Consider the following 24,662-nt stretch of genomic DNA (forward strand, 5'->3'; position numbering starts at 1 on the left):
CATGGGGCCCCAGAGAAATGATTATCCTCCACGCTCGATTTAGCTCTCACACCGAATGTGGCTTGGAGATCAGAACATTGTGGTGAGACACATTCATAAAATCTGCAGGGCTCTGTCAGATGCTGGTTCCCAGCCGAGCACAAAGTCTTCATAAGCCACAGAGGCAGAACTGGGAGGCGGCTCTTCAGGCCTTCAGGAGAAACTCCAAGCCCTGCAGGCTCATCTCACTCTCTGACCTGCTTCCTCTTTGGCCCAATCAGCTGGCACACTTGGGCCTTGTACTATGTCTAATTGCTGAGCAAATATTTGTAGAACCACCTCTGAGTAAGATTGGTTGGGGATTCTGACCTCTGAGGCCCAGGCATCTTGCCTGCCTTCCTCTGGAATCTGAGCTCAGCCTTGCCCTGGTTTAGGGGTGCTAATTCCATTAGCAGAGACCAGATCACCATACAGGACCCAAAGGTCATGCTTGAGCACTTGATATTTATTACCTTTTTATGGAACACTTATCGGCACACATTTTGTGATGAACTTCTGGGACTCCTTCCCAACTTGCATGTGAGAGTCGTGGGATGTGGCTCAAAATAGGATTGAGGGAGGGGAGAGCCCGAGACTCAAATCAGTTATGTATCTACTGATCAAAAGTTGTTTTCTGTATCGCCAATACTAATCTGTCTGAAATTGTGGTGGGGTCGTCGGTCTGGCTTCTTCCAAGAGTTGTCAAAGTTTAACTCCAAATCCTTCAGACATGTAATCTATTTCAGTTAAGACTGTGGGTTAATATTGTCTGACATTAACTTTCTCATTGAATACAGGGACTGAAAATTAACTGTCACTACCTGAAAAAGCTAGACTGAAAGGCCAACAGGGAAGATTTTTTTTTGTTTTTAATTTTTATTAGTGAATCACTGTGAGGTACAGTTACAAACTTTTGAACTTTCATGTTTGTATTTTGTTTATATCCCTCCACCACTGCCCATTCTCCACCACCAATGTTCCCAATATCCCTCCCACCACCCCCACCCCAACCCCCACCACCCCACCCTGCCTCTGCGGCAGGGCATTCCCTTTTGTTCTCTCTCCTGTTGGATGTTGTAGTTTGCAATAGAGGTATTGAGTGGCCATCATGTTTGGTCTATAGTCTACTTTCAGCATGAAACTTTCAACCCGAGTGGGTCCTCCCAATGTTCTCTGCTAGGTGTTCCCTTCTCTATCTCTGCTGTCTTTTCCCCCAGCATGTGAGGCCAGTTTCCAAACTGTGAGGCAGACCTCCTGGTTCTTATCTCTACTACTCTTGGGTGTTAGTCTCCCATTCTGCTACTCTATATCCACAGATGAGTGTGATCTTTCTATGTCTGTCTCTCTCTTTCTGACTCATTTTACTCAACATGATATCTTCCATGTTGATCCACTTATATACAAATTTCATAACTTCATCATCTCTAACAGCTACCTAGTATTCCATTGTATAGATGTACCAAAGTTTGGGAGGTTTTTAAGGCTAAAAAGAGAGATGTTCTGGATTCTGTTTGCCTCCCTATACAAAAGAGATCAAAGTTCTTATCAGATATCAGAAAGTTCTACACCCTTCTTAACAAAGCACTGTAGCTTTCCTTGCCAGAACCTTGTCAAGACTAAGAGGGTCGTGGGGGGAGGAGCAACACAAACTCTCTGCTGTATGTTTTTCTCCTTTCTCCAAAGGTGATGGTGAGTTCACATCTTAACTAAGTAATTACGATCACTGCAATTTTATGACTCAGTTTTTGTTGGTCCATATTTCTTACCTAGCCCCGTGCAGGTATTTTCAAAAGTAAATTCAAAACAAAAAATTGGTTCCTATGATCTGGAGATTTTAATTATACTAAAGAGGTAAGTCTGAAAAAATGTGTCGAGGATAATACAGATAAGAATAGAGCCCAGTGTTCATTGAATGCTTGCCACTGTAACTTCTTAGCAAGTTTAGAATTGATGCGTTCATATGAAGACTGCCTTCCTGAAAATAAAGGTGGAGTAGGAAATGTTTTATAACTTTTTCTCCCCTTCCCTTATTTTCTGTTGTTATTGCTGCAGTGTGCTGGGGACACATACTGGGGTACTGTGTGCTGGGATTGGAATTTAGTTGCAGACTGTGTTCCAAAGAATATTTAGTCCATAGAATACTTAAACTGTCAATTCACAAGAGAGTGCTTACTACCTGTGATGTATGAGGCAAAGCCTTTTCTGTGTACGTATTTTATTTATTAATCCTCACAGCAACACTGAACCTACAAATAACGTTGGCATCCTTGTTTCTTTCAAGATGATGAAACTAATGCTTAGAGACTCAAATCCACTTGCATTGATTTTTTAAATAGATATTAGAAATGAAACCTCGGGAGTGAGTTTTAAATTAATAAATATTATGGGAGAAAAGAGGTTCCAGAGTTAAATGTGACTTTATGCTGCAGGAATTCTCATATTCTTTTCTGTGCTTTGTGTATAAAATGTCTATGAAAGTAGCATTTTTGGAAATATACTGGAACTTATCACCCTTTGTCTATCCCTTCCTTTCTTTCTTTCTTTCTTTCTTTCTTTCTTTCTTTCTTTCTTTCTTTCTTTCTTTCTTTCTTTCTTTCTTTCTTTCCTTCCTTCCTTCCTTCCTTCTTTCTTTCTTTCTTTCTTTCTTTCTTTCTTTCTTTCTTTCTTTCTTTCTTTCTTTCTTTCTTTCTTTCTTTCTTCCCTTTCCTTCCTCTTTCTTTCTTTCTTCCCTTCCCTTTCCTTCCTCTCTCTCTCTTTCTTTCTTCCTTTCTTTCTTTCTTTCTTTCTTTCTTTCTTTCTTTCTTTCTTTCTTTCTTTCTTTCTTTCTTTCTTTCTTTCTTGGTATATGTGAAAGGAGAGACAGAGAAAGAAAGAGAGGGGGGTAGAGAGAGAGCGAGTAAGAAAGAGAGATTTTCAAGAGAGAATAATGGAGTTTGGGGAAAAAGCCACAACCCTCTTTCTTTCGCCATGTGTCTCTCAGTATTTTTAAAACACTTTGGGAGATACTCAAGTAGAGATTCAAGCCTCTGTTATGCTCTTAAGTGCAGCAGAAGTATAACAAGAGAGGGTTGGATCTGGTCCTGACCACATCAGTGATGCCTTGTACTTCAACTTATCCCTCTGTCCATTTGAAGTCATTCATTGGCCTTTCAAATTTTATGTTCCTTGTGTTTTATGCACTTAAAACTGGCTAACATTTTAAAATTCCTTCTAAGAACTGAACTACTGAGCTAAGTCCAGGTTTTAAAATGGTGATCTTGAACATCAAGTTCCTTCATCCAAGAGATAGCTCAGAGGGCTGAATCCATGCATATCGGAGACCAGCGTTTGACTCCCCAAACCTTCCTGGTCCCCCAAGCACCATCAGAAGCCACCTCTTATCACGGAGTCTAGAATAACCCCAGAACACTGCCAGGTGTCCTCCCCCCACACACCAAAAATAAATAAATAAAAGCATACCAGAAAAAACATAAACACAAATAAATAGAAGCACATGAACAAGAGTCAGATTTCCTGCTCATTTTTTTTATCCTGGTAATAGTAACAGAATGTGTAAGAAAAGAACCTGCATTTTGGAACTAAGTTTCTACTCCCCTGGAACTGTGGAACTACGCAAATGATTGAACAGAGCTAAGCTCCTTTGTGTGTGTTTGTTTATTTGTTTGATCTTAACTGAAGTAATAGGACCACTATCCTGTTGCCCCTGGGATTGCCAGATATCACACATCCACAAATCCAGCATCACTAAGGCTCCCATTGTTTGGGTTATTTAACAGAAATTGGAGACTTCTTAGGAGGATTAGCAAGATTTTTTTTTAAATCTTTCACTACTCAGTATTTGCAAATTAGTCCATTGAGCCCTGCAGAGAAATGAATGGACTGGCAGGGCTGGATCTTGGCCTCTTGCAGCCCTAAGGTCAAATATGTAGAATGAGGGAGAGTTCTGTAGCCCTCTGAAGGAATGGAGATCCAACTCTCTATGTCAGAGGGGAGGTCTCTCCCATTTCCATTTCCCAGCTTCCAAAGGAGGTTTACTTACACACACACACACACACACACACACACACACACACACACACACACACACACACACACACACACATAATCTGAGTACTTGGGAGGTAAGAAAAGGATTAAGATAGTATATAAAATTAGCCTCCTACTCATCATAAATAATCACTGCCACTGTCAGTGTCATCGATTTGTTCGAGGGGGTACCAGTAACGTCTCTCATTGTGAGACTTGTGTTACTGTTTTTGGCATATCCAATATGCCACGGGTATCTTGCCAGGCTCTGCCATGCAGGCGCAATACTCTCGGTAGCTTGCCGGGCTCTCCGAGAGGGGCAGAGGAATCAAACACGGGTCGGCCATATGAAAAGTGAATGCCCTATCCGCTGTGCTATCGCTCCAGCCCCATCATAAATGATATTAAATGGATTTTCTGAGCACTAAGTTGGAGTTGGTGGGTTTGTTTCATACCAGCAGTACTCAGTTGTTAGTCATGTCACAGTGCTTAGAGGACCATGTAGTGTTAAGAACTAAATCCACGACTCCTGCATGCAAAGCATACACTCCAATACCTTGAACCATTTCCCTGCCCTTCCCCTCACCCCCAATCTTACCCAGGAACTTTCTTGTTCTTTATCCTACACTGTACACTGTGTGTTGTAGTTTTATCTCTAGCTTAGCAGAGAACCTGCTTCAGTTCTTGGGTTCACTCAAACTCCCAACCTCTTCCCAACTTCGAGAATTGGTCCACAGCCCACAGAGAACTTGTCCTGACTTGAACCATTTGCCATTTTTACCTTTTTAAAGTAAATGACAAGTAGATGAGGTAATGGTACAAATGCCAAGTCCAATTCAGTAGAGATTCTGAATCAGGCCCAATTTAAAGAGTCTCAGGTCCTTCCTACCTAAAGAGTCCAGGTGTCAATTAGTAAAATAAGAACCTGGACCCAAAGTTCCCATTCTCTGTGAGACATAGTATGGATACTATTATAAAAGGCACAGAGTACATTTTTGTTTTTTTTTTTCCTACTTAATCATAAAATTGAGTGATGAAATATCTTGCATGTATGGGTGGTAAATGGTAGAGGTAGGTAGGATTTTTTTTTTTAATGCAATCCTCCATATCTAAAACCAACTCATTTTTAACTTCTCTAAAGAAATTTTCTAGTCATAACACAAGAGGGAAAAAGTAAGAGGCAAAGCAGGTTTTAGGCCAAAGGCAAGGCCTGAAATCCGGTCTGGAATGAAGGGCAGAGCCAAGAGCTGAGTAGATGACAAGGGTGAGTGTGGGGATGAAGCTTGGGGACCAGCTGAGGAACCTGGAAACTGCTGTGAATCATTATGTGCTCTAGACTTTGACTTGCTTACAGGCGGTGTGGGATGCGGGGCTGGCTTCAAAGGTCAAGCAGGTGAACTGACACCACAGAAACCCCCATGTCCCTTAACTGGTGAGCTCCCTGAGGTTGGAGCTGGGAAAAGATAAAGGTAAGCACACTTGAAAGTGTTCAGCTCAGCCCCCCTTCTAACCTGCCCTCAGAAGGGTCACAGAGCTGAAAGGAATGTGTATAACCCCAGACCAGCTGCTTAGAATTCCACAATGGTATAGGTAAGGGCCACGCTCTGGGGAGTAAGACGGAGCTGGTCCAGTCCCTTTCTCTACTGTTTGCCTGCTGGGTGATCTTAGCCAGCAACTAAATTTTCCTCAGTCTGTTTCCTCATCAGTGCTGTGGAATCAATAGTAGCATCTAATCATCAAGGTTACTCTAAGAACATGGACACCTAATCCATGTACAGTACCTACCTGACACCGTCACTAGAACACAGAAAGTGCTCAGGAAATACAGGCTTTTGCTCTAAGACCCATGGCCAGTCCTCAGTCAGGGGTAGAGCAAATACATTTCTCCTGGGAAGGAATAGACCTAAAGCTGACTTCTTATCATCTCGGGTCCGTGATTCCTGCAGGATATGGACTTTTGCACTCTTTGTCCTCCCTGTTTCCTCTTATAAATTAGATTTCGGTGCCATAGAAGTATCTCCCTAGCTGCTTCATTGTGTTTAGCATTCCAACCGTGCCTCTCTTCTTGAGAGAGAGAGAGAAAGGAGAGAGGGAGAGAGAGGGGGGGATTGACACTCCAAATATAACCTGGTCTTCTAGATTTTAGAACCATGCAGATTTTGATCCCAATCCCAGAGCTGCCACTTTTAACTCAGTAACCTGGCACAATTAATTGTGTTTCTCCTTGCTTTAGAATCTTCCTGTCATTGGTTTTAGACTTAGAAAAAGTTAAAACTACTTTCCAGAAAGTTTGTAGATGTAATATACGTCTGTTGTGGCATCATCACCAGATGAGTTACAGGATTCCCCTTCTAAAGGGACCACCTTACCGCTGGGGCTGGAGAGACGGTACCGTGGGTGAGCACTTGCCTTGATGTGCTCTACATGGATTCAATCCCTGGCATCACATATGGTCCCTCAAGCCCTGCCAGGAGTGACCCCTTGTGCACAGAACCTGTGCCCGGCTGGGTGTGGCCCCCAAACCAATAAATAAATAATAAAAGAACCACCTCTCTGTGGAAGACATCCCATCACTTCAGGTTTCTTTAAAAACTAAACTAGAAGTTCCCAAACTTATTTGGCATACTGCCCGCTTTCAGAAAAAAAGAAAAAGAAAAATTACTCAGCACCCAGCACCCAATGCCCTCTCCCTCTGAAATCTACCTTGTTTAAGCAAACAAATAGAAAGCACCCCTCCATTACATTTGAAACTATTATCAGACCTCATCATGGCAGCATCCCCAGAGGATGTCCCCTTTTGTTTCCTTCCTGTGCCTTCTAGCGTCATCCCTGGGGGCCGCAGGGACAACCGTAGGGCTGCCAGTTGAGAAAAGCTGCCCTGTCCCCTCTCCTAGGCTATGGCAGTGGTTTTGCCTGCCCCGTTTTCAACAGAGAAAATAGCCATACGCTATGTGCAGGGCCGCCTGCCACCTTCTCTGCATACTTACCTGACTCTTACCCTCAACATCCAGCATCTGTTGCCTGTCAGCTGGCAAGCTGTGTCCTGCTCGCTCGCTCCTTGGCTTCATTTGATATGTTGCCGCTTTGTGAAGGAAGAGTCCTTTTCAATGCTGGGCCCTGGGAAAGCAGACCGGGCCTCAGGCCAGCTGCCTTTGGTGCCCCCCTTTCTCCTCCTGTCCTGAAATCCCAGGGAACCCCAGGGGATCCTGTGACAAGTGTCTCTCACCAGACAGCTGCCACTGGGAGCCTGCAGAAGCGAAATACCAGGCTTTGGGTTCTGAAGAACCAGAGGCCTGTTCTGAGCAGAGCTCTGCAATTCTGTTCAAGTCTGCTGGCCTAGTCTGCCTTTTCTTTCCTTTTTCTTTCTCTTTTCTTTTCTTTCTCTTTTCTTTTCTTTTCTTTTCTTTTCTTTTCTTTTCTTTTCTTTTCTTTTCTTTTCTTTTCTTTTCTTTTCTTCTCTTCTCTTCTCTTCTCTTCTCTTCTCTTCTCTTCTCTTCTCTTCTGTTTTCTTTTCTTTTCTTTTCTTCTCTTTTCTTTTTTCTTTTGCTCTTTAGGTCACACCCGATGATGCACAGGGTTACTCCTGGCTCTACACTCAGGAATTAGCCCTGTCAGTGCTCAGGGGACCATATGGGATGCTAGGAATCGAACCCAGGTCGGCTGTGTGCAAGGCAAATGCCCTACCCGCTGTGCTATTGCTCCAGCCCCATAGTCTGCCTTTTCTTGTCCTTACAACAGTAAAGTACTCCAAATCTTATCTTGATGAGAGAAGGGGTGTGATCATTTCTATTTAATGGGTAGTTACCATTCTAAGGATTTTACTGGTGTTAATACCCATGAAAAAGCTAGGAAACCTTATCAGGATGCCATTTTTTTCTCTTTGTAGATGAAAAACCGAAGTGACATTAGAAGGGAGCACTCATTTTATTTTGATAAGGTGCCAGGGGTTGAACCTAGGACCTTGAAAAGCAGAGCAAGTGGTCGCAGTCACTCTACTATCACTCCATCCCAAGAGAGTATATATTTCTAGGTATAAGTAAAAGAGAATATTTCTGCATATTCAACTGCATCTTCCCCCCCAAAAAAATAATAATAAGAGCTGTGCTGGAGAGACACTGCAGCAGGTAGGGGCACTTGCCTTGCATGTGGTCGGTCCAGTAGTGATCCCTGAGCACAGAGTCAGCAGTAAACCCTGAGCACCCCTGGGTGTGGCCCTAAAACCAAAATAAATAAATAGATAAATGAGAAAAGGCCTGGACTTCCTCATTCATTCTCTTCTTCTCTTTTTCTGGTCATGGTTGCCATTTAACCCGAATCCACTTTAGCTACTTTATCCCTGTGACACAGCTGCCCACACAGACCTAGACATCTGCAGATTGGCTGGAAAGTTCAGATTGTGGAGTGTTCACTACCTTCATACCCCTTTCCAGGGCCACCAAAGCTTGACTGTGATGATTTGATTTCCTCTCTCCCTTCTTCCCTAGGTGTGCCCTTCCCAAAGAACTTCCTTCAGATCTGCAAGAAGATCCTTTGTCGCCTTTTCCGGGTCTTTGTCCATGTCTACATCCATCACTTCGACCGGGTCATTGTGATGGGCGCAGAGGCCCACGTCAACACCTGCTACAAACACTTCTATTACTTTGTCACAGAGATGAACCTCATAGACCGCAAGGAGCTAGAGCCCTTGGTAAGTGTTCCCATGCAATGGTGGTCCCCAAGTTACCCTCAGGACCTCAACTAGTTATCACAGTGCACTGCCCGGACCCACTTCACATGGCGCTGGAGGCTAGCCGTAAGCTGGAGCATTACAGATTTTGGCAGGATTTGGAGTTCAGTTAAATGCCAAGGAAACTGCCTCCCCCCCCCCCCCAATAAAGATCTTAAATTTCTTTCTGAGAGAAGACAGAGTGTTAGTGGGATTGTAATGATTTGAGTCAGAAGCAGTAGCTTTAATTTCCAACTCTAAAATGGCTCACCTATTTCATGCCTTAAATGGGAATCTCAGATCTCTCACAGCATCTCTTACACTGTTATTCAGAAAGGACCAGTAACACATCCTCCTTCAGTAAATAAGTCCCTACTGCTGGCCGCTAAACATAAGAAATCAAGTCAAACTGCCTTTGAGTGACTCTTAGTCCAGAGGGATAGACGTAAGCCCTTGAATGAGACTGCATTCATACACCTGCATGCTTTTCGTAGAGAATCTCCTGTGATACAGTTTGAAGGGAATGTATTTGAATCCAGAACATTTAATAAACACCCTATTTTCTGATGGTAGAGGAAAGTTTTTCCCCCTCTTCATTAATAGCTGTTTGGGGACTATACCTGGCAGTGCTCAGGGATTACTCTGCTCTGTACTCAAGGATAACTGCTGGCAGTGCTCAGGGATTACTCTGTGCTCTGTACTCAAGGATAACTGCTGGCAGTGCTCAGAGACCATATCGCATTCCAGGGATGGAACTTGGGGTGGCCACATGTGAGGCAAACACCCTACCTGTTGTACTGTCTTTCCAGGATCTTCAAAAATAGTCTTTACCATTAGACTCGATCTGTACTTTTGAAATCAAGGATTCCTCAGAACCTCCCCATCTGTGCTCTTGTGGATGCCCTAATCACAGCCATTTCTACTTTTCCTATCCACTATGATGCGGTTTTTAATAGTAAAATCATATGAAATAGGTAAGAGGCAGTTTGGCTAAATATTGCTGAAAGAACACTGAATCTAAGTGCATTTGGATAATAGCCAGAAAGTAGGGGCCAGGCTTTCCTTTTTGCTAATGTGTCCTCCCTTGTTAAATGTTGTCTTTTTTAAAAAAAATATAAATATTGCTATTCACTGAGGCCAACAGACCAGAAGGCATGGCACAGGACCACATAAGAAGCCCTTGAAATCAGAGGCATCTGGGAAAACAAAGGCATCAGCCTTTATTACTTTTCCTCTGGGAAGAAACAGGAGGGACAAGGCAAACGGGTTTAAGATGGATGAATTTGAATAATTTCCTTTGGGCTCTGGGGCATAGGGACTGTCTGAATTGGCTCCTAGTTGGACCTGCAATGATTAAGATAGGGCAGTTAATAGCCGTAAGTATAGGAAGCTGAGAGAGCTGGTGACTGAAGGTGGGTGTGTATTGCTGGTGACTGCAGAGCTGGAGGCAAGTTGTTCATTCTCTCTAAGGATTAAGTAGCCCTGGGTAGGGCACTTCCTCCAGAGTCAGCAAGTCTCCAGCTATTAAAGAAGCAAACTACAAAAAAATGAAGGACTGACTCAATACATTGCAATACCTATATCTGGCGAAATAGATTGCCAGGTTTTTTTGTGTTTTTTTTTTTCTTTTTTGGATCATACCCAGCGATCCGCAGGGGTTACTCCTGGCTCTGCACTCAGGAATTACCCCTGTCGGTGCTCAGGGGATCATATGAGATGCTGAGAATCGAACCCGGGTCTGTCGCATGCAAGACAAATTCCCTACCTGCTGTGCCATTGCTCCAAGTCCCCAGATTGGCAAGCTTTAGATACCACCTTTGTAGCACTGTATCACTGTCATCCCATTCATCGATTTGCTTGAGCGGGCATCAGTAATGTCCCCATTGTGAGACTTGTTGTTACTGGTTTTGGGCATATCAAATATGCCAGGGTACCTTGCCAAGCTCTGCCATGCGGGTAAGATACTTTGGGTAGCTTGCTGGGTTCTCCGAGAGGGACAGAGGAATCAAACCCGGGTTGGCCATGTGCAAGGCAAACGCCCTACCCGCTGTGCTATTGCTCTATGAGAGTACACAGTAAAAAAATATTCTTTGTATTACCCAAGAGTTCTAAACGAAGGTGTGGCTAAGAGAATATTTCCTAAAGACCTAATTTTCTTCACAACAGCTTCCTAGAAAGTTCTTGGGGGGGCAGGAACTGAGTTGTCTCTGAATTTAGTTAGATAGATGATCGTATTGAAAATAGCTCAAATGCGACATAGTTGAATTTTGTTGGTTTGTCCTATATAAAGTGGGCTGAGAGTGAAATAGCCACACAAGAAGAAATGGTTAGGCCAGCAGCTCTTATTAAAGGAATGGAAGGACTGGGAAAGAATTGATGAAGCTGATTTCAGAAAATATTCAGGACAACGGGAAAGAGTTGATTTGGGTTATGAAAATGAAAGGATGGAGAAGGAAGTACTACGTGAACCTGTGAGAACATGCATCTGCTTCCAAAAAGTTTAAGTTCTCTTCTAATGAACATGTCAGGAGGGAGCAAAACACCTTTCCCAAAGGTCATTCATAAAGACGAGCGTCTCCTAAGCATGCGGGACTTGGATTCCACTGAGCTACAGGAGCAAAACATCAGCGTGGATTGCTGGATCTGAAAGGCAATTTCTTTATTTGCAGAACAACAAATGTTTTTGTCAGGCAATTTTGAGACTAGTTAATAAATAGAGAAGGACTCTCTTAGTCATTAAAATACTCACTTATTTTCTGTTACTGAAAAGTGACCCCAGGCGGTGCCAGGAGCTGCCTTAAGAGTTAGAGGCACAGGAAAGTCCTGAATAACACAACTTTTTTTTTTTTTCTTTTTGGGTCACATCCAACAATGTTCAGAGTTTACTCCTGGTTCTGCACTCAGGAATTACTCCTGGCTTGGGGGACCATATAGGATGCCGGGGATCGAACCTAGCTCGGCTGCTTACAAGGCAAACGCCTTCCCTGTTGTCTATCGTTCCAGCCCCAAGCAACCTTTTAGATATAAGGTTCCTGAAGTACTGAGGAAATTTTGTATTAAATTGACCACAATTATCAGCAATGGAAGTGAGCCAAGTATCTATTTTTAAATTAGTTCTATTATATTTCTTGATATTTTTCTTGAAACAGGAACCTTCCTACAGTTTTTAATTCATTAATTATAATTACTGGGAGATTGACTATGTTTGATATACTTGTGACTGGTGTTTTTTATGCTTTATAGTCTGAGTTTATATCTTAATTTCACACAGTTCAAGACCTGTAAAGTAATAGACAACAATAGTGATCGTGTTTCTAAGAATAATAATTATATAATAAATATCTCTGGATATTTAGTATAGTCCAGTGTCCTAAAATACTTGTGGACTGTTATTAATGAAATGAATACTCGCAGTAGTTGATAGTGTAGAATATTTAACTTTGAAGTCTGTTGTTGGAATACACATATTCAAGTCAGTCATGGCATATCAAATTAGCACACTTTATTAAATTTGCGAGTATCCAATCACCTCCTATGAACAAATCAACTTGTTCAGATGCTCTAAGTGACTCAGAAAGATTTGCTTTTGAGAATTTACAAGCGCAGTTTGAAAATATAAAAAAATGACTGTCACTCATCTTTAGTCCTTGAAGGCTAACAAAGAAGTCGGGCATCTAGCTTCACATTCTACTGCTACATTCTTTGGAACTAATGCAGGGAGAGGCCAGAAGGACACCATTTATCTGGGCCCTTTCCTTCAGGACCTCAGCATTCCCAGAGTTCCCACACCTCCAGGGAGGCATTCCTAGTGAAGTGCTGGGGATTCCATACTGTGCAACTGAGACTCCAACTCATGTTTCTCTCTACTGTGTGTCTACTGCCATGTATGGCCATGTCTCTGCTCTCAAAGCCTAAACTTCGGCTTTTATCTGATCTTGACTCAGGGGCCAGCACGCTTAAAAGACTCCTTAAAAACAGGAGACTCAGCCTCAGAGGGGGTCTTAAGACAAGGCTCTGACTATCTAGGTTCAAACCTTGGAATTTTAATTTACTAACATGCAGCTTGAGCAAGAATCTTGGCTCCTCCCAGTTCCAGTCCCTCATTTATAGCATGGGTGTAATAATAGGATTATTATACAAGTGTCATGGGTTAGTCACAAGATAGTGTCTAAGAAAGGTTATATATTAAATGAGACAACAAATATAAAAAAGTAACTGGCATATAACAAGCAGAGCTATCCTTTCCAATTTCTGTGGTCTTTGGCCTTGTTAGTGTTCCCCTAGATAGCCTTGTAGCAGATATTTATTATTTTTGCATTAGTGTTTCCTACCAGATTATCAACTTTTTGAGTGTTGAGAGTATACAGGACGTATGCCTATGTTGTCCATGTTTCCAAATATCTAATAAATGCTTGATGGGTTTTCCAGCTGGGAGTAATACTTTGAGAATGAAACACTTTCAATGAAAGGGATTATACATCAGTCATTCCTTCATTTGTCCACTCTCATCTTAGAACAGGCTTGCAAACCTCTGCTTATTCTTTATGAGAATAATGCTTCCTCCTAAGACAATAGGAGGAAGCATTAGTCTCATTAAATAAAATTCCCTCTGGCAAATTGGGACACCTTGGACACTGTATTACCCTCTGAGTGGGAATACAATTGGGAATTCAACACTGGGAAGAGGTCACCTGCCTAGTGAGGAAGGGCAGGGATTTATGTTGGGACCTGCTGGTCTTCCATGCTCCAGGAACACAGGGAAACACTTGCCATTTCATTTGATCTCTGAGAGGTCAAGGCACACAGACTCTGAGGAAACAAATGATCCATTTCTCATGAAAGCACAACAGCTGATGATGACTTGAACTCAAACAAGTTTACAGTTGGAGGGAAAGAGCCCAAATGATGCCAGTAATGAGAAAAATCAGCCAAGTGCTGATTGAATAAGCAGGCTTCTGTGGGCCCCAGCAGCCTGGGAATCAGCTGACAGAACTGAGCTGATCAGAATTATCATTAGCAACCACAAGTGGCTGATGGCATTTAGTGGATCTTTCAGTAGAAAACAAAAGCAGACTAGGGAAAGCTGTTAGCCGGGCCTTAGGGTGAATAGAGAGCTGATTAGGGAGGAGGACAAAAGGAGGAGGCAAGGTAGGAAAGATGGAGGAAGGTTGTTTAGTGCATCCACTGACCTCTAGGTGACCTTGGTCTGGGCCACTTCCCTTCTCTCTCTCTCTCTCTCTCTCTCTCTCTCTCTCTCTCTCTCTCTCTCTCTCTCTCTCTCTCTCTCTTTCTCTCTCTCCCTTTTTAAATGTATAACAATCAAGATGATTATATCAACAGCTACCTTGAAAAAGTTCTGTCTCCAAACCAAATGCGAGCATAGCGTTGTTGGTTACCTTAAAGCTTGGGTCATAATTCAGGGTTGCTCAGTAGAGGTCATCACCCCACTACATCAGAATCCCCTTGAGATAGTACTTTTACTTTATTTACTGACTGTCATTTAGGTAGCGTACTTATATTTGATAGTCAATGTTTCTGCACCCATCCCCCAAAGCACACAAGAATTCTCTGTACCACTATCCATCCCCGTGCCATCTTGTATTTTAAAATGTACTACTTGGGGCACGGTTTTATCTGGAGCAATAGTACAGTGGGTAGGGTGCTTGCCTTGCATGTGGCCAACCTAGGTTTGATCCCTGGCATCCCATGTGGTCCCCCATGCACTGCCAGAAGTAACCCTTGAGCACCACAGGGTGTGTCACCCCTCCAAATTAAAAGTACTATTTGGTTATGCCTTAACACTGATGCACCTGACTCAGAAGTATTGAGTTCAGCACCTCATTCCAAGTGCCATCTCTCTGTCTCTCAAACTTTTCATACACCTAAGAATACCTGAGCATCTCGTCAAAGTACAGATTCTAACTTCGTATCCTTGGGACGTGCCTTGAATGTGTCCTTCTTGCTCTCACGTGACTTTGGTGTTGCTGTTCCTCAGGCCACACCCTGAGAGACAAGACTCTGGATGAGAATTATTTTTCAATTTTGAAGTATTATTTTTAGGTTTTTGTTTTAGGGCTACACCCAGAAGTGCTCAGGGATTGCTCCTGGTGGGAATAGGGCACCATATGGAGTATTAGGGATTAAACTCACTTTGTGCAAGGCACGCGCCCTACCTGCTGTACTACAGCTCCTGCCCCTCAGTTTTTCTTAGAATATTATCTTTCTCCCTTTCTTCCTTCTCTAGAATTGAGGATTAACTCAAAGAGAGGAGCAAGTAGAACAAAAGAAGAAAAAAATCTAAGAATCAGTGTTGCCACAAGTATTCTTCAGTATGCCAGCCCTAAATCATGCTCAGTGAAAGATTTTTTTTCTCATAATCAAATTATTTTACAAGATATATCTGCTGCCATCATCTCTATCCTTGACAGCTCAATCATACATAGGAGGAAACTAAAGTTTTCCAAAAACCATAAAGTGAAGAGATTGGTTTGAGTTTGTATAGTCACTTAGTTTGTCTACATTTGACTCTGACCTTTTTCTCTTGGTAGCCTTCACTGATGTCTTCTAAAGACAGGCTTTGGGCAACACTGTTCATCCTGATGATATATCACTGAGATTACTTTCCCTGCCACTGCCCAGCCCCAATCAAATCCCTCCCACTGCTGCAGGAGGGAGGAAGAGATCAAGGTAGACAGGAAGTAGAATGCCTCATATGGAAGGGTGTCACAGGAAGAGACAGGAACCCAGTCCTGTTCATTCTCATCCTCTGTCCTCCCATATCACTGGGTGACACCCCATCACTGAGCTCTTTGTACCATGTGCAAAGCATACAAATGTTTTTTTTAATAAGCAATAGCTCCATCTCTTGAATTCCAAATGTTCCATTAAGTTCATCTATTATTTCACACCAAAGCTTCCCACTATTCTCCAGTTTATAGGCAGAGCTTTTTTAGCTAACAATCTGGGTTCATGCGCCAAATGATTTCAGGCTTTAGTACCAAAACTACTGCTTTAAAAGTGAATATTTCAGGAGCAAAGGGGAGAAAAACAGATTGAAGAACAAGAATTTGGAAAGCTTTGTTTCACAAACTGCCCTTTTTATCCCAAGGATATGGTGACCTTATGTTCCCCCGAGCAGGTCTGATCAGATACCGGGATGTGCACTAGCCAAGGTTGGCCTCTAATGACAAGAGCAGGTCAGGGCTGTGAAAAGAAGCAGGGCCTCTCACATGAGCCAGCCCAACTCCCCAAAATAGGCAGCAATGAAGAGCCATTGTGGGGCTTTTCAAAGAACCTTTTCTTTTAAACATCATCAGTGAAAAGGCCTCTGGGCTGCTTCTTGTCAAGCGAGTTCCCTGACTTTCAACCAAATGGCTCGAACATGGACACTGGCACTGGGGAAGAAAGCGCTTCACCCTGTGAGCCTGGCAATTTGGCCTTTACAGTGATGTTTTCCCTATTCGTGTTGTCCAACCCTGAACAATCCATGTTTTCCCCTCTGTGATTGTGAAAGAGATCCTCTCTAGAATCCTGCTAGTTTCACCAACTGAGATTATAATCACTGAAATCATATATCTTGAACTCTATCATCTTTTATACAAGTTAACCTCCTCCCTTTGCTTAGAAAATTGTTTATGAAGTACAGCTCATCAGAGCCACAGGAGGGGAGCCCTGAGACAGAGAGTAATTGGAGTGTATTCATGTGATGTTATGAAAATGTTGCACATGTGAGAGTGTGTGTGTGTGTGTGTGTGTGTGTGTGTGTGTGTGTGTGTGTGTGTGCACGCACATGCGCACTCCTGCGTGTCCAGATTGGCATCTGTTGGTGGTGGTTGTGGTTGTTCAGGGCAACCCAGTGCCAGGGATGAGTGGGAAAAGCTACCAGAGATCATGTGTGGAGTTTTGGCAGACATATTCTAAAGTGTCAATTTGAAAAATAGCAGAGAAATGTGGAATTGTTTTTAATTTACTGCATTGTGCTCGGTTACTGGAAAAGTGGCAAAAATCAAACACATGTCGTTTTCCATCTTATTTATTTACTTCTTTTACTGATGTTCAGAGGGAAATTTTGCTTCTAGTTTATAGTATGGTTGTTTTTGTTTTGTTTTGTTTGTTTTAATTGGGCCAGGAGGGATATATAATCTGGTTTGTCTCAGGACCTAAAATGTGATCAATCAGAGTTGAAGGCAATTGCCATGGATGAAGTCAGCAAATAATATTAAGCAATAAGAACATAATTCAAAATGTATTGAAAAATACCCTATTCCTATATATTATTAGTATGTCTCTTAGAATCACCGAATCATAGATGAGAAAGGAGATGCAGTAGAAAACTGTCGAGTGGTTCTTTCTTGGAATTATGAGTAATTGTTCTTTTTAATATTTATTTGGGCTTTTTAGGTTTTCTATTACAAACATAGGCTACTTTTCTAAAAGTCAGAAAATAAAATATTTTTAAATATTTTTTTAAGAAAATAAAAAAAAATTTAAGAAAATCTTATACTTTATTAATTTATGGTCTGGGGGCCACACTTGGCAGTGCTCAGGGCTTACTTATGGTTCTGTGCTCAGGGATCACTCCTGGTAGTACTTCGGGGGCTATATGGGTACTGGGGAGCAAACCCGGGTTGGCAGCATGGAAGGCAAGCACCTTCCCACTGGTACTCACTCTCCAGCCCCCACCTTTAAAAGCTTTGACATGACAAGCCTGTGTGTGGGGGATTAAGGACTCCAACTGAGCATCTCCTGACTCTGACTCTGAACTCTGCTTCCCACTTCTCAGGGCTGCGAGGGACTCAGGCAGTCAGAGAAGCAAGCAGGTACTCAGGCAGCTTACTCGGAGGTGGGTGTGCTACTCACCTTGGACTCAACAATTCAGCTTTACCTAGAGAATGGGGGAAGTTAACACTGAGGCGGTGTCTTTTCTTTATAATATGTGCACATTTTCAGTTTTGATGTCCCTCTTTTATGTGGGTCATCTCAGCCATTCTAAAGCATATGATGAAGTTTGCAGGTTTCTCACATGTTAATTGTCCATCCCTGCAGAAACAGGCTTTTTCCAGCCACCTCTCTGTCAAGAGCATCATAGTCTCATCTTTTCTTTTCCTTTTTTTTTTTTTTTTTAAGTGCTGGGGAATGTTCTGGGTCTCTCACATGTGAGGCAAGTGCTCTTCTGCTGGGCTCCATGCTCTTGAATGAAAGTCTTGGATAAAGTTTTCTCCTTCCAGATTAAATCTGAAGAGATTTTTGCTTTTCTCTAACTTGAAGTTTTACAAGAGAACAAAAGGAATTTGTTGGAAAAAAAAAAAAGCAATCCATATCATGGGATTATCTATATTAGTGGTTTTCAATCTTTTACATCTGTGGTTTGGTTCCCATCCATAGTTGAAAACCATTGGAATAGTTTGTTAAACTGAAGCATAAGTGTACGTGCAACCGGTACAAATTTCAGCTGGGCCTGTAGTTAATTTCAATTTCTTCCTTCTAAGGTGCTAGCAAAAGCAAGACCAGAAGTGGCAAAGGAAGATTTCGCTGTCCTGGACTCTATGAGATTCTTGTTTTACCATTTATCTTTTCAGAGAATATTATTCATTGTTTCCAGAGGTCTACACTGGTTTCTCTGGATTGGCATTCTGTTATATGGGGGTGGCTATTCCCAGTTAAAATTACCAATTAAAATATGGGGTTTAAATTGGAAAGTACCAGACCTTGAAAAAATTATTAGTGTATTTTTATAAATCTTATTTCTGTTCCAGTTTTCTCTTGTTCTGACCTGTCAGATTATTTTCCAGTTTTGCAACCTGTCATTTAAAACTCTACTGTCTAATACAGTAGCCACTTAGCCATGGGCCACTTGTAGACTAGTTAAATTTAAGCTAATTACAAATAAATAAAGATAGACCTTGGAGGGTTGCTGAAAGGGCTCTGTGCTCAATTCCTGGCACCACATGGACACACCCACATCACAGGCTGAGCACTGAACTCTCATGCTCAGTGAGACAGTCCCTAAAATAAAGAAATAAATTTCTACATCTTACTGGGCATGTTGTAAGTACTCAGTCCACATGTCTAGTGATTTTATGTTGAAAAGTGGACATAATGAATATTTTCACCATCTTGTAGCCTTCGGTGGATTACCACTGCATTAGAGGTACTGTTCTCAAGAGTTAGTCCTACAATACACTATTCATATTCTGTCTTACTATCAATGGCTGCCAGCTGGGTTCAGGATTGTCCTCCTGTTGACTCAGTAAGGCAGGGGCATTTAAATTCCGAGTATGGGCTGCACCCCTTTGCTGAGCCACTTCTCTAGCCACTCATAAAGGAAGACCAGATAATACTCAGAACCATCTGCTGAATGTTTTTCTCCAGCTCTCTTTGTCAGAATCTCCATCTCAGAGAGATGGCAACTCAATACCTCAGGAGTACTTTGATCTCCGGGGTGCCGAATCATAATGGCACTTTTCTATTTGACTGCATTCTGCAGTGTTGGAAATTGCTGCAGAATGTCAATCACAGCAGGAATTCATTCATCCTCGTGAGCATTTATATGGAAATGTGAAGTCAGTATGGCTTAAAGCCCAAGTCATCAGCCTGCCAAATTTCGGCTGCTATGTGTGGTCTAGACTGCTTCAAATTTCCCAGTCAGATAAGAGTAAATCGTGGTCCCCCCACTCCCCATTTTTTATTAATTTTTACATTTTTATTTTATTTTTTGCTTTTGGGGTCACACCCAGCAATGCACAGGGGTTACCTTCTGGCTTTGCACTCAGGAAGTTTCCCTGGCAGTGCTCAGGGGACCATATGGGATCCTGGGAATCGAACCCGGGTCAGCCTTGTGCAAGGCAAACGCCCTACCCACTATGCAGTTGCTCCAGGCACCCCCCCCCCCTTATTTTTTATTTAGGTCTTGTGATTTACACACTGTTACTTATAGCATTTCAGGCCTATGATGTTCCAACACCACACCCACCTCTACTGTAGGCATCCTTCCACCAGTGTCTCAAGGTCTCCTTCCCTTTGGCAGAATTTTTAAAAGAAATGATGATGAGTAGATCCTTTAACTCCTGAAGATATCAAATGAATATTAACTTGAAATTTGAACATGAGAAGTGTATTTATTGAAATAGTAAAATAAATTTTTTCACACTACATATCTGCCATACCATAAAGATTTGTGTTGTTACTTGTGTGTTCTTAGGAGCACCGTTTTCTTTTTTTTTTTTAAATATTTTTAAAATTTTTTTAGTTTTAAAACGTTTGTTATTGGATCACAGTGAGCTACACAGTTACAAAGTTGTTGGTGTTTGGGTTTCAGTCATATAATGTTTCAGCTCCCATCCCTTCACCAGTGTACCCAGGAACTCTATTATCATGGAATAATTTTATGCATAAATGTCAGATCCATAAACCACCAACAAAGCCTGTTATGTAACCAAAGTTACCAGAACATAGTACTAGTCAATTTTAATTTCATGGTATTGGGCCGGAGCTATAGCACAGCGGATAGGGTGTTTGCCTTGCACACTGCCAACCCGTGTTCGATTCCTCCACCCCTCTTGGAGATGTTACTCGTGCCCGCTAGAGCAAATCGATGAGCAACGGGATGACGGTGATACAGTGACAGTGATTGCTGCTAATAGGTCCCTATTCCATGTTGAATCTGATTGTAATGAAGCCGATAAATTAAAAACAAATGCATAGAAATAGATCTAGACAATAGATGAGAATTGTAAACTACTCCAAAGGCAACTTCTGAGTATTCCTCGGATGGACCATCTTAAGTTCCTGTTTCCAGATCCTCCTAAGTCTTTTTGGTCCTGCAAACCTCTGTTTAGTTCTTGCTTCCTGAGAGATGAAGTCCTTCATTTCACCATGTTAGGTCTCTGCTGAATTCTGGCAAAGCTCCGTGCTCCCAAAGGGAAGCCAAAATAGAAGTCACCATATCCTTAAGGAAGAGTGTCAGAAGTACTAAACTCCCCTTCCATTATTTTCTATCCCCAGAAGTGAGCTAAAAGGTCTATATTAAAGACTTCAGGTCTATATTCAGGTCTATATTCAACACTATCTCCTAGTATCAAATAATTTGGGGACGTATTTTGAAATCACCAGAGGGAACAGAATGTTTCAATAGGTGGTTTGCCTTTGGTTCCTGAATTCCTCTCCTTTACTTGCCCACATCGTGCAACCCAGGTCTATACCACTCCAGAGTATCCACTGCTATAGAAACCTGCCTCAGTGTGGTGAAAACTTCATTATCTCAGTGCCTCCCAGTCCAGACTTTGAACTACTGTCACTACTATCACTTCCCCTACAATTCTTGGTAATCTGCCCTCCAGTCACTGCTGAAACCTGTTCCTTCTCCAGATGTGGTACTTCAGGCACTTACTTTTGAGAAAGAAAAGAAAATGAATGATATAATTTACTAATGATTTGTTTTACTGACTGAAATTATTCACTGGGCCAAAGAAACCTGACCAAAGTACATAGTTTGATACCTTTTATATTAAATTATAATATAATTATAAAGTATAAGTCTAGTAGTTTAAATGAATTATAAACTTTGAAATCAATATCTGGGGCTGGAGCAATAGCACAGCGGTAGGGCGTTCGCCTTTCACATGGCTGACCCGTGTTCGATTCCTCCGCCCCTCTCAGAGAGCCCAGCAAGCTACCTAGAGTATCCTGCCCGCACGGCAGAGCCTGGCAAGCTACCCGTGGCATAATGGATATGCCAAAAACAGTAACAGAGACGTTACTGGTGCCTGCTCGAACAAATCGATGATCAACGGGGTGACGACAGTGACAGTGAAATCAATATCTAAAAGCAGATCATCTTTTTTTTTTTTAATTTAAATTTTATTGAATCACCTTGTGGAGGGTTACATAGTTCTCAGGATTATGTCAGTTATACAATACTCAAACACCCTTCCCTTCACCCGTGCCCATATTCCATCACCAACCACCCCATTATATCTCCCGCCCCCTCCGCCCCCCCCCCGTCCCCGCCCTTGTACATGATAAGTTTCACTTCGTTTACGCTTTATCTTGGTTACAGTCCATGTTTCAACACATAACTCACTATTGTTGCTAGGGTTTCCCCCCAAAAAAGAGAAGACAGTCCCACTGTCAAGGAAACATTTGATGGCTCTCCATTAAAAAGCAGATCATCTTGACCTGAGGCCTTAGATTGGTGTAGGGAATTGACTGAGAGGAGATACCAGGGGATTTTTCAAAGGTGATAAAAATGTCCTGTATCTTAACTATGATGCTTCTCTGGGTACTGCCAAAAGTCATCAACTTAAAAACAAAATGCACCTCTATATTCTGTATTTTAAAAGTACGCTTGGTAGGGACCAGAAGATAGTGCAAGGGCTAAAGCCGCTGCATAAGGTCCCCTGAGCACTCCAGGGAGTGAGTCTTAAGCACAGAGTCAAGAGTAAACCCTGAGCACCACTGAGTATGGCCCCCAAATCCCCCAAAATAAAATAAAAAGTCACAGCATGCTTGGTAAGTGCTTCACCATATTTTTAAACAGTTTCATTAAGCCCCAGGTTTAGCTCAGTGGTAAAACACCTGCTTTGCAAGCTTGAGACTGAGAGTTCCCTTGATCCCTGGCACCTCCCCACATACGTGAAACTTGGTTGGACGTGGCAGCACAGTCATTTGGCTCCCTGGAGTCCCCCTCAACCAAGTGTGTGATCTTCCCTCCTTTTTTTGGTTTGTTTGGTTTTTTGTTTGTTTGCTTTTTGGGGGGCCACACCTGACCATGCTTAGGGGTTACTCCTGGCTTTGCACTCAGGAAATCACTCCTGCTGGTGCTCAGTGGACCATACGGGGTGCTGGGGATCGAACCTGGGTTGACTGGCACTAGGCAAGTGCCCTACCCACTTTCTCTCTGGCCCCATCATCTTCCTCCTGACCATCACTAAACCAACAACCAAGGAGTAGCAGAAGGGGAAGGGGCAGGAAAAAAATACTCCATTATCACCAGGACAAAATTTTGATAGGTCATAACTGATATTTTTAGCTTCTTTGCTGCCAAGGTGTTTAAGGAGAAAAACTCAGAGGAAAAAGTAATTTATCTCTAAGGTATCTTGTTGAACCAAGTTGCCAATGAAGATATCTGCATTTTCAACTGATCATAATTAACAAGAGTAACTCTGGTCCTGGTGTCCTTCCCTCTGGCAAATCTATCATGCATGGTACACGGGTCAGCTGTGTATCACCTGGGGAAACTTGAGAAAGCAACTCACTCCTCAGGCCCCAGCCCGTCCTATTCAGACAGCATCTCTGAGGGTGGAGAGTTTGGAACACAACAAAGATTTCCAGCCAGCACTCCTGTGAAAATGTAGGTGATTTCAGTGAGATTTAGTATGATATTTTTCAGACTTATTTCTTACACAAGAACATCTGGGGAGCTTGTGAAGGATGTAAATTCATGGGTTGTACTACTGGAAATTCCAGTTCAATAGGTTTGAGATGGGGCCCATGCATCTGCATATTTATTAAACTCCCAGGTAACTCTGTAGCAGGTGGTCCAGTCATCATACTTTGAAACAAATACTTCCGGTTCCCAAATGTCTTGGCAGAACTAATTTTTTGACTGAACTTAATGTCTTGGTTGAACTTGGTCCAACAAGAGCCCTTCATTGTGACATTTTTCAATGGCATCTAGCAGCTGAACCACTTTGTTTTCTTAAATCAAGACTTCTCCCCACAACCACCACTTCCCCCTAGCAATAAAACCTACACCCAATACCCCTTCAAAAGCTGTTAATGTTTTGTCACCCCCTGCTGGAAACAATGATCAACTTACTGAGTAGCCCTTAAACCTTCAGCCTCAGGACTTCCTTTTGTGCTCCAGGCTCATGGCTTGGAGTTAGAGATAAAAATGGACCAATTTTGATCCTTGACCTGTGCAGAGAGACACGTGAATGAACTTTGTTTTTCCAATGATAAAATGAGGTGGCATAACCAAAGTTAGGGGTCCTTAGCAATGGGTTTCTGATCATGCAGGGTGAAGACCAAGCCCAGTACTGGGAGTTCCCTTTCTTCCACTGCAGCTGCCAAATTTATCTCATTAACAGTTTCTGCTTTAAGATTACATGAGAAGGAACCGTCTCTTTGCTTTTAAAATAAGTTGTGAATCCGCCGGATTAGGAAAGGCTTAGGTTTCCCTTCAACTCGGATGCATTGTGGAGAATGACAGAGATTGTCACTGTCTTTCCTTTTATATCATTTATCACTAGTAGCTTAATCACTTTAAAACTGAGATTTATGATGAAGATTTATGTCCATAACTTATTAAAGCATTTCAGCAGAGACCTTTAAAAAGCCTGTAATAATGATCTACTTTTTAAAAGTGTTATGTTCAGCTTTTAAGAATATAATAACAGGGGAAATTTTTGAGTAAAGCTATTGGCCAGGTGCTGTAGGAAATGTGTTTATGCATTACATCATTTAATCTGTGTACAGTTCAATGAGATAAATACTGTTTTCATTTGCTCTTTCAGACTGAGGGGGAAAAATTAGAGCAGGAAGTAAAGTAGCGTGTCCAATGACACTGAGCTCTGGGGAGCCGGAAATTGTACACACAGAGTCTGACTCCATAACCCACACATAGTCTCTGCCTAAGAAATTAATTCGACGGCCTGAATGATAGTACAGTGCAAAGGACATTTGCCTTGCACGTGGCTGACCCGGGTTCAATCCCCGGCATCCCATATGGTCCCCCTAGCACCACCAGGAATAATTCCTGAAGGCATGAGCCAAGAGTAACCCCTAGCATTGCTGGGTGTAACCCAAAAAGAAAAAAAAAAAGAAAAAAGAAATTCATTTGAGGTGGCACTTTTTGTTGAGGGACAGACTCATTCAGGTGGGTTCTGATGAACTGTTGGCTTATTCCGAAAGC

The 24,662-nt window shown here is 42.3% G+C and overlaps 1 protein-coding gene across 2 annotated transcripts in view; it reads left to right on the forward strand.

The window, feature by feature from the left end:
* The window catches only part of MOB3B (MOB kinase activator 3B), a 222,619-nt gene that overhangs the window by 172,329 nt on the left and 25,628 nt on the right, over positions 1 to 24,662 (forward strand). For both annotated transcript variants that reach the window (XM_055147183.1, XM_055147192.1), the window contains exon 3: positions 8,529 to 8,731. In XM_055147183.1, the coding sequence (XP_055003158.1) occupies positions 8,529 to 8,731 (203 nt within the window). The remainder of the gene's footprint in view (positions 1 to 8,528; positions 8,732 to 24,662) is intronic.

Source organism: Sorex araneus, chromosome 1 (assembly GCF_027595985.1).
Source record: "Sorex araneus isolate mSorAra2 chromosome 1, mSorAra2.pri, whole genome shotgun sequence".
Classification (NCBI taxonomy): Eukaryota; Metazoa; Chordata; class Mammalia; order Eulipotyphla; family Soricidae; genus Sorex; species Sorex araneus.